The sequence below is a fragment of the Leopardus geoffroyi genome, chromosome C2, assembly GCF_018350155.1.
Source record: "Leopardus geoffroyi isolate Oge1 chromosome C2, O.geoffroyi_Oge1_pat1.0, whole genome shotgun sequence".
Lineage (NCBI taxonomy): Eukaryota > Metazoa > Chordata > Mammalia > Carnivora > Felidae > Leopardus > Leopardus geoffroyi.
The window spans coordinates 136,532,421-136,549,572 of record NC_059333.1 but is presented as its reverse complement, the minus strand read 5'-3'; the positions used below and the strand labels follow the sequence as shown (position 1 = coordinate 136,549,572).

General features: G+C 37.9%; 1 protein-coding gene across 1 annotated transcript in view; it reads right to left on the bottom strand.

Annotated features, from left to right (window-relative positions):
* The window catches only part of KCNH8 (potassium voltage-gated channel subfamily H member 8), a 292,155-nt gene that overhangs the window by 100,670 nt on the left and 174,333 nt on the right, over positions 1–17,152 (bottom strand). The window contains exons 8-9 of the mRNA XM_045501006.1: positions 16,657–16,814; positions 12,302–12,509 (exon numbers count right to left, since the gene is read on the bottom strand). Of these exons, the coding sequence (XP_045356962.1) occupies positions 12,302–12,509; positions 16,657–16,814 (366 nt within the window). The remainder of the gene's footprint in view (positions 1–12,301; positions 12,510–16,656; positions 16,815–17,152) is intronic.

The following is a 17,152-nucleotide window of genomic DNA, read 5'->3' as shown; positions in this document are numbered from 1 at the left end:
CAATTACACTCATATGGTACAAAACCTGGAAAGAACAGAAAGATGAAAAAATGTTCTACTAACGAGTTAGGGCAGTTCTGACTGAGTCTCATGAATGGTGAAAGATAGGTCAACAGACTAAGGTATTATTTCTTCAACACACCCAAGTTACAGGTGCAAGGCAGTTTTCTTAAAGGAATTGTAACTAAATCTTCTCCAAGTTGAAAACAATCTTAGAGATTATCTAGCACTGGGGCATTTTCGTTTGTTTTGTTTATCAGCTACCCATGGGAAAGCATCATGGAATATACAGACTATAACTTTATGCAATCTATTTATATGCAGGTATGAATTTATGATCAGAGAGCTATAGCTTCCATTCACTTTCCAAAAGGGTTTATGACTCAAAAGAATTGAGACTCGCTAAGAAGCAGTTTTGTATTTCATTTCCGCAGAGGTAATTGGGACAGATATGGTTTGATAAAATTCATAGGTCATACAGTTAATTAGCAGCAGGGCTGTGGTTAGAACAGAGGATCCCAACTTTCAAGTTAAGAATTGTTCCATTATACCACATTCTTTTACAAAATCTATTTCTGAGGGCCATAATTTAAAGTTTGGTGTGACTTTGTAGACTGTCACATATCAATAATAACATATATTAGTAATCTATAAAATATATCTTTTCTGTAACATCTAGTGAAGTTAGAGTATTTAATAAAATAGATAATTTTTCTCAAATCAAGTGGCCAAAAAGAATATAGGCATTAGGTAAGTCGGGGAGAAATTTATTATCTCTTTAGATAATATGATTATCTTCCTAAAAACTCAAATTAATTAAAACTTAGATACATATTGACATATCTATACAATATTATTTCCAAGTCACTAGATTTTATTATACCAATAATAACTGGAACAAAATTAATTGAAAATGGAACCCACCCACATAAGCGCAAAAATGTAAAATAGTTAGAAATAAACTTAATAAGAAATATGTGCAACTCCTATGAAGGAAACTACATAATTTCTTAGTTATGTAAGAAAAATTTTTTAAGTAAATGGAGATTGAGTACCCTACCTTGGATGACAAAAATATCTCTAAAAGCATTACTTTCCCTAAATTAATTTGTGAAATTAACTCCAATTAAAATGCCATTTGGATTTTTTGGAAGGGGGATTTTTTCTAATATTGATCTAAATGAGTAAATGAGCCAAAGTGGCCTCATTCTACTCGCTGTACCAAAATTTAAACAGCACAATAATTCAATTCTACAATACCGGTATAAAATTAGACTGTCAATGAAAGAAAAATGAAACCTAGTAACAGCCATAAGTATGCATAATACTTGAGTATGATTAAATGCCAAATTTAATTAGTGTGAATAAATGGATTATTCAATAAATAATACTGAGAAACTATTTGGACACTTAGAATATACATACATACAAAACAAAAAGGAAAAGAAAAAAGAAAAGAAAAGGAAAGATCAGATGCAAGCCTCAATCAGCTATATTAAACTCCCCCTGATCACCTTTCTTTTCTTTAGATGCTCACATTACCTTTTGGGCTACCCTAAAATTCGTGGCTCCAACTTTGAACTAATTTAAGAACAGAAACATCTGGGACTGGGGGAGACAGAAACACATTACTGTCCCTGATCTTAACAACCACACAACTCAGAAAAGTGCTATAGGCTAGAAAGGAAGAAGTCAGAGGTAGGGATATTTCCAGTGATTAAGTTATAGGCTCCTTTGGTAGGAGCTTAGAAAGTCAGTGAGTGGTCAGCAAAGCATCACCTCAAAACAAAGGCTCCTTTGAGAAAATACTCAAAGGAGATTCCCTCTTCCAAAGTCTAGGTCCAGGGTAGGGCTCAAGCTAGTCGAGAACCAAGCATATTCCTCCAGGACTGAGAGGCCAAAATGGGACTAGGAAGCAGCTCATTGGAGGGTTTCAGATCCAATGAGAGCTATAAGCAGTACCAACCCAAATTTATCTCCGGCTAGAAAATAGAAGCATGTTTGAACCATTTACTAATTCAGGAAACCCAGAAAAAGAATCAGGATAGGGAAAGAAAAAGAGTTGAAATGATTAGCCATCTCTGGTATTCCTGTAAGAGTGAAACCATTGCTTATCATAGTCTTATTGTAAGAACTCGAAAATGTATTAAGAACTGACTTATTCACTGCCACAGCACACGAATTTCAAGACCCTAAATGAGGAATATGGCCTCTAATACCTACATATTTGAACAGATATGTAATATTGTGATTTATAATAATAAATATGTACTTGGAGAATTTTGTTCTTTGATTGTATACCTGATGAGACGCTATAAGGAAAGACAGACCTGGTGTACCTTATTTCCAAACACTGAATAAAGACTGACTTCAGAACTTTTTCCTCTTTCAATCTGAGTGGGATGATCTACTGATATGAGACAGAAGCCCTTATTTGTGGTCTACTCATTTATTCCTGCATTTACCCAAATATATGTATTATGCATGGGTTCTCTAGATACCCACACCAAGACCAGTATCGTGGGAAGAACACAAAGACAAGAGTTTGTGACATAGACTATGTGCATAATGTCTCTCTGGAAAGAGGGAGACACACATTTATACATATATACATATGTGTATATGCATGTATGTGTGTTCATGTGTATGTTACTAACACAATGACCTGTCATAATTCTACCGCACTTTTCAGTTTGCAAACTCTTTTTATGTACGTTAGCTTTCTTGAGCTCACCCACCTGATGAGGGACAGAAGCAGAAAAATGTTCAGCTTTAGCCCAGAAAGCTGACCTATAGCCTGCATAGTTTTGATAAGGATCAGTGCTGGTTGCTACATTTGTTTTTTTTTTTTTTTTAGTTTATTTATTTATTTTTGACAGCGAGCGAGCATGAGTGGGAAAGGAGCACAGAGAGGGAAACAGAGAACCCAAAGCAGGCTTCATGCTGTGGCGCAGAGCCCCGACATGGACGTGGGCCTCAAACTCTGGACGAACTGTGAGATCATGACCTGAGCCGAAGTTGGAAGCTTAACTGACTGAGCCACCCAGGTGCCCGTGGGTGCTACCTTCTTAAAGGTCCCTTGACTGCTTGTACATCTCACGTATAGTTAATACTGAGCTGAATGATAAGCACCAAACCACTCTGAAGAAAGTAGTTTTACAAGAAGAAATTCAAAGAAACATTTATGATCTAATACTCCCTGAATTTCCCCTCCCCTTTGAGCACCAAGCATATAACCACCAGCCTCACACAGCAGAAGTGCAGCTCTTTCTGTTTACGGGTCCTGTTCCCGGGCTACTTAAATAAACTAACGTGCACTGGAAAATGTCTCATTGTTGACCATTGTGCTCAACGATCCCACACAACTAACTCTCTGAAGTAGGTATTTTTTATTATTTCCGTTTTATAGATGAGGGGAATTTCTCATTCTTGTAAATTTACTGTGAAATGACACATGAGGTATCCCATACTTTTAAAAAGATGAAAATCATTATTATTCCTCCTCCTATGACAGAGTTTAGTAACTTTGACTAAGGTGTATTTTTTTTAAGCTCTGAATTCATAGAATGTTAACAGAATATTAATAATGCGTAGTACAAAAAGGAAGGGTTATGAGGTAAAATAAATTTATGCAACATTTGGGTTAAATAAAGTTTAATCGGTTTCTCTGGGATTTCTCTGAGTTCATTCTGTGCTAATTGACCTTGTCAGTCCTTCAGAATGGGATGGAGTGGCTTCATGTCTCAAACTTTATGACAATAGAACCATTTATTGCTCGGAGTATACGGTCTGACCCGTGAACGTATTTGGAAACTCTGGTACGAGCATATTCTGAGTATATTTCAGCTTCAGCATTTTCTTTTTTTTTTTTTTCAACGTTTATTTATTTTTGGGACAGAGAGAGACAGAGCATGAACGGGGCAGGGGCAGAGAGAGAGGGAGACACAGAATCGGAAACAGGCTCCAGGCTCTGAGCCATCAGCCCAGAGCCTGACGCGGGGCTCGAACTCACGGACCGTGAGATCACGACCTGAGCTGAAGTCGGACGCTTAACCGACTGCGCCACCCAGGTGCCCCATCAGCTTCAGCATTTTCTAACTGCGAAGTGTGTCCTCTTACTGAGAAACCCTGGCAACCTGAAGTCATATTAACCCCAGTCGGTCACCTGAAACCCAGAGGTTCCCTATCAAAGGATTGAGAACATTATGCAATTAAAATCTAATTTTGTGCCGCTTGCTCTCTAAATACCCAAATATTTTTAAACACACAAGGTCAGACTGCAGAGATCACTTGACTTCAGAATTGGACATTCTTTATTTCCTCAATTTTCATAAGCATGATTTACCATTAGACTTAGAAAATATGAGGGAAATCTGAATTTTAGGAATAAACTACTGTAACATTGTGTGTCAACTATACTCAAAAAAAAAAAAAAAAGAATAAACCTTTTGCTCTTTATGGCAAAAAAGTAAATTAAAAATTTTTTTTTCAGAAGAGTGAAATCTTGCTCTGAAAACATGAAAGCATTTCTGTCTTCTAGAAACCTTTATCAAAATAGAATAGAGCATTGGCAACGTTTTAAAAACTGATGGCATTCAATTTTAGTTTCTCATAACTACTAGTAATATAAATTGTTTCTGATGATATTTAAAGCACTGTGTTGTATTGCTTCAGCATTGAGGTTAATTCCTTCTCAATGGACCTCCCTGGTCCATTAGGAATGACCTAGGTCTAAATAAATTCACAGATGTGATGAGGATTGAAAAAGGATAGGAACGTGGAAAAGGACAGAAAGGACTGAGTTGTTACTGGTTTAGGACTGTTTATAAACCAGGGGTATTAAAGTCACAGAAATTCCCGAGACTTAAAACCTTGCTACTCGATGTGTGGTGGGGAGACCAGCAGCCCGGACATCACACCTGGGCTAGGTCTCAGGCTCTGCCTTAGACTTACTGAATTAAAATTTGTATTTTATTTCTTTTTTAAAAATGTTTATTTATTTTTGAGAGACAGCATGAGTGGGAGAGGAGCCTAGAGAGAGGGGGGACAGAGGATTTGAAGCAGGCTCTGTGCTGACAGCAGACAGCCTGATGCAGGTTCATGAACTATGAGATCATGACCTGAGCCAAAGTCGGACGCTTAACAGACTGAGCCACCCAGGCAGCCCTAGAATCTGTAGTTTAATACAATCCTCAGATGATTTAAGTGTGCATGAAAGTTTAAGATCTTGTGTTTAGGGGCACCTGGGTGGTGGCTCAGTCGGTTAAGCGGCCGACTTCGGCTCAGGTCATGATCTCGCGGTCCGTGGGTTCGAGCCCCGTGTCGGGCTCTGTGCTGACAGCTCAGAGCCTGGAGCCTGTTTCAGATTCTCTGTCTCCCTCTCTCTGACCCTCCCCCGTTCATGCTCTGTCTCTCTCTGTCTCAAAAATAAATAAACGTTAAAAAAAAAAAAAAAGATCCTGTGTTTAAAAACAACAACAACAACAACAAGCAGCCCCGGTTTCCCTCACCAGGGTCCATTTTAATGTCTGGAAACATTCATTTTAGTAAAGCTTTTTCTCTCCTTTCTCTATTTCATGTATTCCCAAGAACAAGAATCTACAGATAAGGGTTATCTAAAAAAGTTTTTATAATCCTTTATACAAAACCTGAAAATGCAGAGTTTGTCAATTCTACGTCCTTGAGGAAAAATTGGTATAGTTATTGAAATAACCAGCTCCCGATATCATAAGACCATTTTTTTTCCCCAACTGCATGAGGCTTGGCTTGTAAATTTTAAGCAGTTAATAACCAGAGAGCCTTTCAAATGAATCAGCTTTTATGATGTTTCATCCAACAAGGATCAGGAGATTTAGGATTAAAATTGTCAATGAAAATTTGAAAATGATATCTCACTTATCTCACATAATCCTTTTCTTGCCATTCTAGATTTCGGGGCTTTTATTTTTTTCCTTTCTTTTTTTTTTTTTTTTTGGGTCTCTGGTACAAATACACTTTTAGGCATCCACAATGGATAAACGTACTCCAGCCAAAGGATTAAAAGATAAAAAAGCTTCTCCCTGTTACAGTATACTCTCATCTCTAACCTTTGTAGCAGACCATCTATTTTCAAGTTCAGCATGTCGTAGCTTTAGAAATACAGATAGCTTTGAGAAAGAATATGAGGATGCATTTCAGCTACAAATGGGAGCTACTGACCAAGAAGCAGTCTAGCCGAGGAGGCAGAGCTCGGGAAGCAGGCTGCCACTGTGATGTTTACGTGAGCATCACAGACTGTATTGTAGTAAGCAAGAAGCATTGATAATTACCACATCTCCATTTTTCAGCTAATTCCATTTGACATGACCATGTCTGAGAAGGGTATGATGATTCATTGAAGCGTTTTATTCTAATTAAAAAAAAATTTTTTTTAACGTTTATTTATTTTTGAGGGAGAGAGAGACAGTGTGAGCCGGGGGAGGGGCAGAGAGAGGGGGAGACACAGAATCCAAAGCAGGTTCCAGGCTCCGAGCTGTCAGCACCGAGCCCGTCGCGGGGCTCGAACACACGAACCGCGAGATCATGACCTGAGCTGAAGTTGGTCGCTTAACCGACTGAACCACCCAGGTGCCCCCATTGAAGTATTTTAATAAATGTTTTTGTAAATCGCACTGTTTGGTTTTAGATGTAAGGGTACAGATGTTATTGTACAAGACATTTTTCTTCTCTCTCTCTCTCTTTTTTTTTTGGGGGGGGGCGGTCTAAAATCTTCTGTGAGGGGGTATACTCCATCGCGCATAGTAATGGAGAGATACAGAGATACACCAGGGTAAGGTGGGGAGGTCCTCCTTGCCCCCAGCACTCAGCATTTGAGCATGTGACCTAACCTTGTGGATTGGATTCTCCCTTCAGGGACTGTGGATCAGAAGCAAACAGAAGGTTAGGGCTCTCTCATAGCATCTACAAAGACAGAAGCATGTCTAGGCCATCTTTGCAACATTTCAGCAGCAGCTGTGCTTCCTGTACTGGGACACGTGGAGCTGCCTTGGATCATGTTCTTTCCAAGTCTTGTTCTCTCTCTAACTCTCAGTCTGCAGGTCCTGCTAATGAATTCCTTTTCTGATTTTGCTTGCCGCTAAGAATCACGACTGTGACAGAAATATCGCCTCTTCGTTAGACTTGAATCGTATTGCTATCAACTCTGCATAGCTCATCGATGTAAGTTTGAGCAATGGCTGCAGTCTGAGAACAGCCCCAAGTAAGCAGTAAGAGTGGAGGACGTGGTTATAAATGGTGGTAGTTATCAGCTGCAAGAACCTACTAAGAACCAGACTATGTTACGTATGTCCACTTCAGTAACTCTAAAACTTAAAACCACTGAGGGCCAGTACTACCACACCCATTTTACAGATGAGGACACTAAAGTTTCTTGTATAAAAAGTCACTGAAGTCATCTTGGCCAAAATCACATGCCTAGTATATCCCTGAAGCAAGATTCAAATCCAAATCCTTCTAACTTAAATCAGCCTGATTATATTCTATTCCGTATCCTTAATGGAGCTCTTTAAGGACTAATTCAATGTCATTAATTGAACTTTACAACTGATACTTAAAATCATATGTCCCTACCTTAATTGGGATGTACATAAATACTCGGGTCTTCTCACACATTTTTGGCTGGGTATTTATTTAAGTCTTCTTATGGTAAATAAGTAAAGACCCCCCCCCCCCCCCACCACCACCAAAGAGATCATTCTGAAATATTTCTTGGCAGCCAAAACAAAAATTTTAATTTAAAAGGCAACTTAGACTCAGTTGTGATAGGTCTCTTTAATGTATTGTTGAATCTTGTCCTTGAAGCACCGTGTCTAAGTTCCATAAAAGTGTTCTTTATCCCAACAAGCTTATAGGGTAGATGTTAAACTTGTCACCTGCATTAGCCTTGAAGGGGAAATCTGTATGTGTGCAATTATGCGGCTATGTGAAAATTACTAATTTTTCTGAGACTGACTCAAATATAAGGTGTGGGCTTTTTTAGTTTGAAGATAGGCAAAAGCACACAGTTTGTTGTTCAGCACTACAAAACTACAGCTACACTTTAAGGGCAATACTTTTTAAGCCATTTCTTAATACCCTCCCCATATAAAATCGTAAGTATCACTAGTCACAGCTCATGGTACTTTCTTTATTAGAAGGAACTGTCATAACAAAATGAGAATGATGGCTCTAATAGCTACTATTTATTGAGAATTTATTAGGTGCCAGGCACAGTATAAAATGCTTCACATAGATTTCCTAATTTAATACTGGCAATCTTAATGAGGGAGGCACTACTATTATTGCCCTTTTATAGGTATCGAAAAAGAAGCAAGCAGAGCAAAACATCTCCCCCTATTCTCTGGATCACTGCTTCAGAGAATTTTATGCTTCTCTGTAGCCTTAGGATGAAGTCCAAACTCTAAAGCTTAGCATGAATGGTCTTTAAAGATCTGGTCCCCGACTACCTGCCTCTTTAGCCTCATCATTTTACTACCCCATTCATCTTTTATGCTGGTTTTTAGTGAACTGTTTCATATAACCACGTTCCTGCTCCCACCCATGCCCGTACCTCAGCATCTACAGAGACAAGACCTACTCATCCCTTCAAACTAGTTCATCTTGGAAAAGCCTTTGCTGATATTCCAGCTAGATCTAGCTGCCTCTCCTCTGTGCATGTTCCAGTTACAGAACTATCACACTGCCATATATCTATTGAACTATTTGTCTCTTTTTCCTACTGGACTTCAAGTTCCATGACATTAAGTATAATATTTGTTTTGGTTTTCTCCAGTGCCTTACCCGGGACCAAGCAAGCATGCAGTGGGCACTCAAAAAATATTTTTTTGAATGCACAACCAAATCTTAAGTGATCACCCTATTCATTCTTCTCTCAATCTCACTGCCTGAAAATATTTGCTACACAGCCATTTCCTATAATTTCATAATATTCAAAAGTATTAGAAGGAGTTCTACATAAGGAGTTAGGGTATCTAGGTTCTTGTCCCATGATTGTCATTTAGTAAATGAATGACCTTGAAGGTTGATTCATTCCACATTTTTCCCCCCGACTTTTGCCATGTTCCAGGAACTATATACCACAGGGACACCACAGTGAACACAACAGACCATACCCTTCCAGCACGGAGCCTGCATAGCCTAGAGCAGGATTTCTCACGAAGTCTAAAATGCCATGAACCAATAAGCCAAACCTCAAATCCCTTAAAATATAGTAAAGAAGCACATAAAAGTAAAAATAACAGCAGGCAAATCAGTTCAAAATCAGCCTCTGGTATAATTAGTCCCTGAGTATTAATTCCACCTTCTAAAAATAGATATAGATAAGTGATATTACAATCTTTTAAAAATATTAACTTTGCTTTGATCTGATACAAAATACCGGAACTCTCTCTAACTCTAAGTAGTAGACCTGCCAAGGACAAAAAGTGGAAAAAATCATTTCAAGGCAATTAACAGTGACTAGAAAGGAAGTTCTATTTTATCCCTTGGGAAGACGAATCTGTTCTATACATCTAATGCTAGTCCCAACATAAAGAACGTGTCTCTAATCAAACTTTATTTGTGTGAAGAATTTTTGATTCATGGTAATTGGACCAAAAAAGGTAAAACATAATATTAGTGTACAAATTACATAGTAAAAACTAAATGAGCCTAGACTCTCAGCTGCTTCATTAAAAGATTAGGTAGCGAAGGTCATAATTATTTAATTTGTGTCCAAATCTCAGCTGGAGTATGTTTTGAATGAACAATGAGGTAAGTAATTTTAAGGGAAGGGAAAGTCCTTGTAGCCAAGCCTAGAAACTTGATAGTGACAGGCAGAGTTAGCATACTCCCTTTCAGATTGTCTTCCAAGAGGTGTTTGGACAGGAAATCTAATTTTCTAAAGATACAGATTCAGTAATCCTTACTATAACTGAGTAAAACATATCAATTCTTTGACAGGCTGTGATCACGAGATGTGCTTCCTGACATCCTTTTTCTTCAAACTCTTTGACATTGGATGGTTGCTGCTGATGGTTTATGTGGACACTGAATTATGACAAAAATAAGCACACAATACTGGGTTTGTTCTTCCATTAAAGTCATAAACATGGAAACTGAAATAGACTTTCGAGTTATATGGTAAGGTTTCTCATGCTCTAGGTGAGGAAACTGAGGCCCACAGAGGTGAATGAAATTACTGTAAATCTCGCAATTGGTTAGTGGTAGAGCCATGATAACAGGAGAGTTCTGTGGCCCCAGCCCAACGTTCTTCTCATCACTGTGTTACGTATTATGCTCTCTTTGTGGGTTGACTTCCAGCTCACAAGCTCCCATTCATTACACTGAACCACAGCACCAAGTTTAAGAGTACAAGTGGTAGGGGGCAATACTGAACTCGTTCAGATGGTTGGCTTCTTTTTCTTGGAAAATCATTACTTCTGTGTGTTTGTGGGAAGAAAAACAACAGCTAGTTTGTACTTCTGTAGCAGAACTGGTGTGCTGGAAAGGACACAAAAAAGCTTTCCTCATCTAACTAAATTTGAGAGCGTGAATAAGCTGAATTTCCCCATCTGGAGCCTCTCAGACTAGACTAGCCTTACAAATTAATATGAGTGTATAGGTCTCGGGCCCGAAGGAAATTAGGTCAGGCCCAGAAAGGAATCAGGTGGCTGACCACAAGCAAGAATTTTAATATGGATTCAAAACAAAGGGCAGAGATCTAATGCGGCAATTCACTGAATACCATTAGGACTATATCAGAGCGTGTGATGAGGGAGCCTTCAGGACAAGAAAATAGAAAGGGAAACAATACTAAAGGACAGAAAATGTCTTAATCCAAGTACAATCCAGACTTTGATTCTTCTTTTAATCAACTCTTCTCTTTCCTCGCCATGCTGTCTTCTCCTCTCCCTCTCTCCCTCTCTCTCTCATCTCATCTCATCTCATATTGTCTTCATGTAGGATATTCTTGCTTTCACTCTGCAGTTCTAGCTCGCCCTTTACTTCATTTCTGAGAATTGAGATCCATAGCAAGGCACAGAAGAAGTACTTTGATAAGGAGAATAAAACCAGTCTGAGATGAACATTATCAGAACACAGTCCTTGCTTTGGTGTAGTTTGGGGTCAAAATTGAGACGTGTATGTAGGAGCATTTTTAGAAGACTTTAAGGAGAGTCTGTTTTCTTAGCGTCTCCAACTCGTTCTCCAAAGATATACTTTGAAGGCTTTGTATACTGCCATATAGCGAGAGGACGGCATTATGAGAGCCAACCCAGGGATGTTCCAGATGCATCCTGCCATTAAGTGCTGGTGTGAAAAGTTAGAGCATTTTTCTCTCTCGGGAATCTCTTGTGGCTTCATCCCTGTGCAAAGGTCTGTGCTTCCAAAAGTTCAAGATTGATTTTTTGGAGAAAAGAAGTGAAGAATTTTCTAGCCAACCAAGAAACGGATTCTTTTGACGAAATGTCAGATTAAGAAAAATAAGAATTCTACATGGGGTACCATGACAATTCTCTAAAGGCAATGACTGTGAGAATAATGCAGATATTTTTGGATAGAGGGTTATAGCCCTGGGAAGTTTCATTTTCTGTACAGTTCTTGTGGTTAGCATAAATTTAAAAATGTGTTCATGTGCAGAACATTTCAGATTCATTTATGCAGAATTATGTAGCACATGGAAAAGTCTCCCTTAAATTCCCATGTATAATGGGGACACAAAATTCTACAAATTATATTTGTAAACATCCAGTCCCCTCTATCATTACACATTCTCAAAGTATACTAGATATGGAAAGTGTGTTATTATAATACACTCACTCTCTCTCTCACTGCAATGATTGGCCATAGGCCAGTTGCCCAGGGATTCAATGGTATTAGCCCTGCATTGGATACGTCAGATAAGGTCACACATTACTTACCTACACTTCTACAGCCTTGCTGGTCATTTTAAACATTTAGTCCCTTGAAAGCTTAACCCATTACTCTCTCTCTCTTTCTCTGTCTGTCTCTCTCTCTATATATGCATACACACACACACACACACACACACACACACACACACATATATACATATATATGGATTTTCCAGAAAACTTTCTCAAAAGAAATCACTTGTATCATAGACCCTGTCCCCCCACACCCTTCCCCTCCCAGTCCCTAAAAAATATTAGACAAATCGACAGTCAGAGGACATAATTATGGAATCATCTTTCACTTCCTCCAAATTCTAGACAAACTTCCTTTTCACTTAAAAATGGAAAATGTGACAAACGTAAGCCCTTACCAACTTCCCACTTCAGAAGGCTGTTGTCTTCCCTCTCCATTTTTCCAATGACATACCAGATACACGCCATCCAGTGTGCAAGGAGTGCAAACATAGACATGAGCAGAGTCAGGACGATTGTGCTGTGCTGGGAATAGCGGTCCAACTTCTGCAGGAGACGCAAGAGACGCAGCAGCCGGACGGTCTTCAGGAGATGCACGAGAGACACCTGTGGGAGGAGACCGAGCGGCACCGCGTGGCTCACGGGTTCACTCCGCATCATAGCGGTTGCTTTAACTTACAGCCATGCTGGAAAGTTCTTGAAGTCAAGCATAATCATGACTCCAACGCGATGGTCATTTTTATGACCATGCCAATGTCGTTTCTCGACATAATGCTAGCAAGAGGTGATAGGATAAAGGATGATGAGACAGTTTACTTTCCTTGAATTGGTACTTATTTTCCTTAAGGTTTATCTTTTTTTTCTCAACCTATTTGACTGAATATGATTTTGTATATTCTGATACACAACTGAAACACATTATGGTCTCAGGATTGAACATAAGGTGTCTCCACTTCTTACACACATTTTCTTTCAATTCCACGTCCCTTCCTCCATGCAGGAGTGACATCCTAACAATAATTTAGACACACTGAACCCTGTGAAGTGGTAATAAAGGTAACTTTAAAAAAAACAGTGATTAGATGTACCAAACTTGAGTAAGATTTACTCACAAATGCCAGTAATACCTCCTGTCTCATGTGCTGCACTCTCTTCTTTGTAACATCATCGACTGACAGAAAAAACTCACGCCTGAAGCATATACTTTCTGAGCTCTCTGTCAAACACACAAGCTGAGGGAACCAAAATCAAATGGAACACCATTTTTGAAACTCTCCTAGGTCTTGTCTTTGGACACACTAAAACAATACACTTGTGGCCAAGGACTAATTTTCCTGACTTCAGCGCCCAACTGAAACATGTGCACCATTGGTGTCCACAAGAGTGGTCATTGTCACTATTTTTTTTTTTAATATATGAAATTTATTGTCAAATTGGTTTCCATACAACACCCAGTGCTCATCCCAAAAGGTGCCCTCCTCAATACCCATCTCCCACCCTCCCCTCCCTCCCACCCCCCATCATTGTCACTATTAACTAACAACAGACGTGGTGCCCTAATGCATACTCTTTCACACCCTCGAATAACCTCAAGGAGCATTCTAAAATAGAAACGGCAAATAAAGTATGACCTCATCCGTAAATAGAGTTTAACAAAGTACTTGACCTTTTCTAATTTGGAGGCGGGAGGAAGGAACTATAAATACAAGGGAAGAAAGTGGTTTGTATGACTATACCTAAGAACAGTATTTGCTCTAAGGACTCAATCATAAACACGGTCGGCATCTTCTGGAAGTTTGCCTTTATAATTATCTGGAGTCAGTTGACATCTAGCTCCTTCCTCCATGATCTATCTCCCCTTCTGTCGAAGAAAATTGTACCTGGAACAGTGCTTGACACATAGTAAGTGCTCCGTAAATACGTGTTAAATGAGAGGATGGTGAATAAATTAAGATGGAAAACACTCTAAACTCAATATAATAGAAATTCAATAAAAACCTTTTCAATTGTAATCTCATGAATTATTCTATACTGAAATATAATAAAATCATAAGGTCAGCTGAGGAACTTGCCAGCTACCTGTGCTTTGATTTCTTTTTCTCATTCTTCTGTGTCAAATCTTATTTTCTTCCCTTTCACAGCCCAGTCCTCATCTGTCATTTCTCCAGCTGATTGTAAACCAGATGATTTCCTGCCAGGACTTTGCAGTATCTGCTTCCTGGCTTAGAAGAATTACTGGGGGTGGAGTTTATTTTGTAGGAGAAGAGTTTGATAGATGCATGACAATTTGGTACTTGAAATGAAACCTCAAAAAGTCCCAAAAGGAGGAAGACAAGTTGATTAACATGTATTGAGGTCTTTCTGGGTGTTTGACACTTAGCAAGGTATAGTATAGAAATGCTTTTCAGGCTGCTGAGAACCTTGTAGGGATTTTTATGCTTATTTTGCTTATTTTGCCTATTTTGATGTTAATTTCCCCCAAGGACGTCACTCAGACGGTAAGTGATTAAGACTGGGATTTTTACTTTGCCTTTTTCACTCGGTCATATTTTCTATGTCTCATGCATAACTTTGTCTCTCAGAGTGCCTTTCATAGTGACTTACACACACTAAATTTTATTAAAGAAATGTGTGAAGTATATATAAAACATTTACCATCAGCAATTATGGGCAGAGTCAAAACTAAAGCATCCAATACATTTCTGATGGTTGTAATGAGTTTTTGAATACCATCTACAGAGATGTGCTAACTGGATGTATTTTAGATCTGGAAAACCAACATCTGTGTTTGCTTATTTATTTCTACCTTTCTTTTTACAAGTTTGTGCAGTATAACAATAGCATAGCTTATAAACTTTTCCTCATAACTTATGTTGCCCTGGGAAGTAAATATAATACTTTGAACAAATAGAATATTTCATCTTGACTAACTTATTTGGGGCAGAGCAAATTTATATGCCAACTGGTTAATGATCATACGCTCACTCCTGTGAGACACAGAAAAATTATCATTGATAAGAGACAGATTCCATTCTTTCTTCCTCTTTTGTCTTTCTTTCTAACACAGATGTTTATCTATAACTTGCATTTATTAGGTATTCATGCCAGGTTTCATGAGACAGAATGAAGAAAGGGAGCAGAAATGTAGTGAAAGTGTACAAGTACTTAAAATTCATCAAAATATGAGAATTAGACTTGTAAAAAAATCCTTCGTGTTAATTTTAGACAATGAACATGTTAATGACAGATAAACATGTATTTTAAAATTTTGTATATTTTACAATACAATTATATAATATATATTTTAAATTATCCTATTTGTTCAGTGCCCAAAGAGAAATGGAACATAAAAAAAATTATTAGTATTTAGTCACAAAGCAGCAAGTTAATTTAGAGAGGGGTCTATCAAACATTATTCATTTAACAATTCTCCAGGAGAATGTGGAAAATTTTTCTTAGTAATTTGTGAATTATATACTTCTTTTGAAATTTTTTTGGTTGCAGTCTTGCAAATACCTTGTTTTAAGTCATTACATGTTCATTATAGTACACTTATCTAGTCAAATTCAATTTTAAAAAGCACTTTTAAAAGCCTGGATAACAATTCTCTGTAGCACTGATTGATATTATATACTAAATTCTTCCCCAGAGGTTTCCTTTCAGTTGACTTATAAACCTCTTAAAGATGTTGATACCCTCAACTTTCCATCTTAAGAAAAAAATGGACAGGGAAAGAAAAGAAAAAATGCTATTGTATAGACAATTACCAAATGCACAAATTTGTACTAAATAGTCAGGATTACAGTTCAGTCTTCATCCCAAAGTCAATAATGACTGTATTTGAAACACTGATCATTTTAATACTGAAAACTAAGCTTTTAAATTCCTGATAGAGAATCTCAAGGTCTTGTCAACTGAGTAAGAAGTAGGCTTCATTTGAACCAATGTTTAGTAAATTTTTGCCTGCCAAAATTGGTTACTCTAGCAGCAAATTGCATTACTGGCCCCAAAATGCTATTATACCTCCCTAGAAGTCTCTCTATTTATAAGGGAGCACTTAATGCTTTTACGAACATCAATCGTTAAATAGTAAAAATAGCTACTACAATGAGTGGACACACTTTCTTTCCTGTGATGAGACATGAGGATAAAGGGAAGAAAAGAGATGTTACAAACATCAGTAAAAATCCAAAAGAGATCTCAAGTTCAAGTGGCCATTGTATCATTGTGTCATTTCTTCCCCATCCAACATTTTTACAAGGACTTCTACGAAGTGGTTGAATTCTTTTAACTTCAATACTACTCGGTATCTTGATTGGTCTTTTGTTTTGCTAATGAATAACTCAAGAGGTAGAGAGTAAAGGTCATAAAACCAGAAGAAATCTCAAACTCTCCACTAAACTTCTGAGGCAAAATACCTGCCAAAGTAATACAAAGTAATGCTCATTACTTTTGGTTTCCTTACCAAAGGATTTCTTCTGTGAGCGAGTATTAATGATAAATGCTTTAGGTATATCCTGGTTCTAGATATTTAAATAACTAAAACAGGTCATGTAAATTCCAAAAGGAAGTAACTTCCTCAAGTGGAGAATTTGGCCTGCATACCATTGGTCACGTTGGTGTCCACAAAGTGGAGGCCACAAAGTCCTGGACATACAAACTGCTACAAACACTTAAAACCTGAACGTGTGGAAAATAAACACAGGATTAAAAATAACCTTCAAAGTCATGTGGAAGGGAGCTCTTTACTCACCACTGTGACGTTGAAAGCATACAGGAGATCAAAAGGCAGGGCAGCAATTAAGTCAATGATGAACCAGGTTGTGACATAGTGGATGCAAATTGATCTTGCTTCAAAGATAACTTGGCCAGACTTGCTGACATACGTTGTTCGGAAATTTAAAATAATATCTGCTTGAGAAAAAAAGATAAGAGAAAAAGAAGGAAGGAACAGAGAGAAGAAGAAGGAAAGACGAGGAAAGAAGGAAGGATGAAAGAAAACAAGCATGCAGCAGGGGGGAGGGGAGGAAAAAATTGTATAAAATTACATAAAATTAGACAAACGATAACCTCTCAATGTATTTCTAATAATATCTGAAATACTCCTCTTGACAAATCCAGTTCAATTCAACCAACAGGTATTGAAGGGTGAAGAAAATAATATTTTCTGAGCGCTGAATACACTCCAGACATTGGACCACATGTACCAAAAGTAACATGAATAAAAATAACAATAACAACAATAGTCA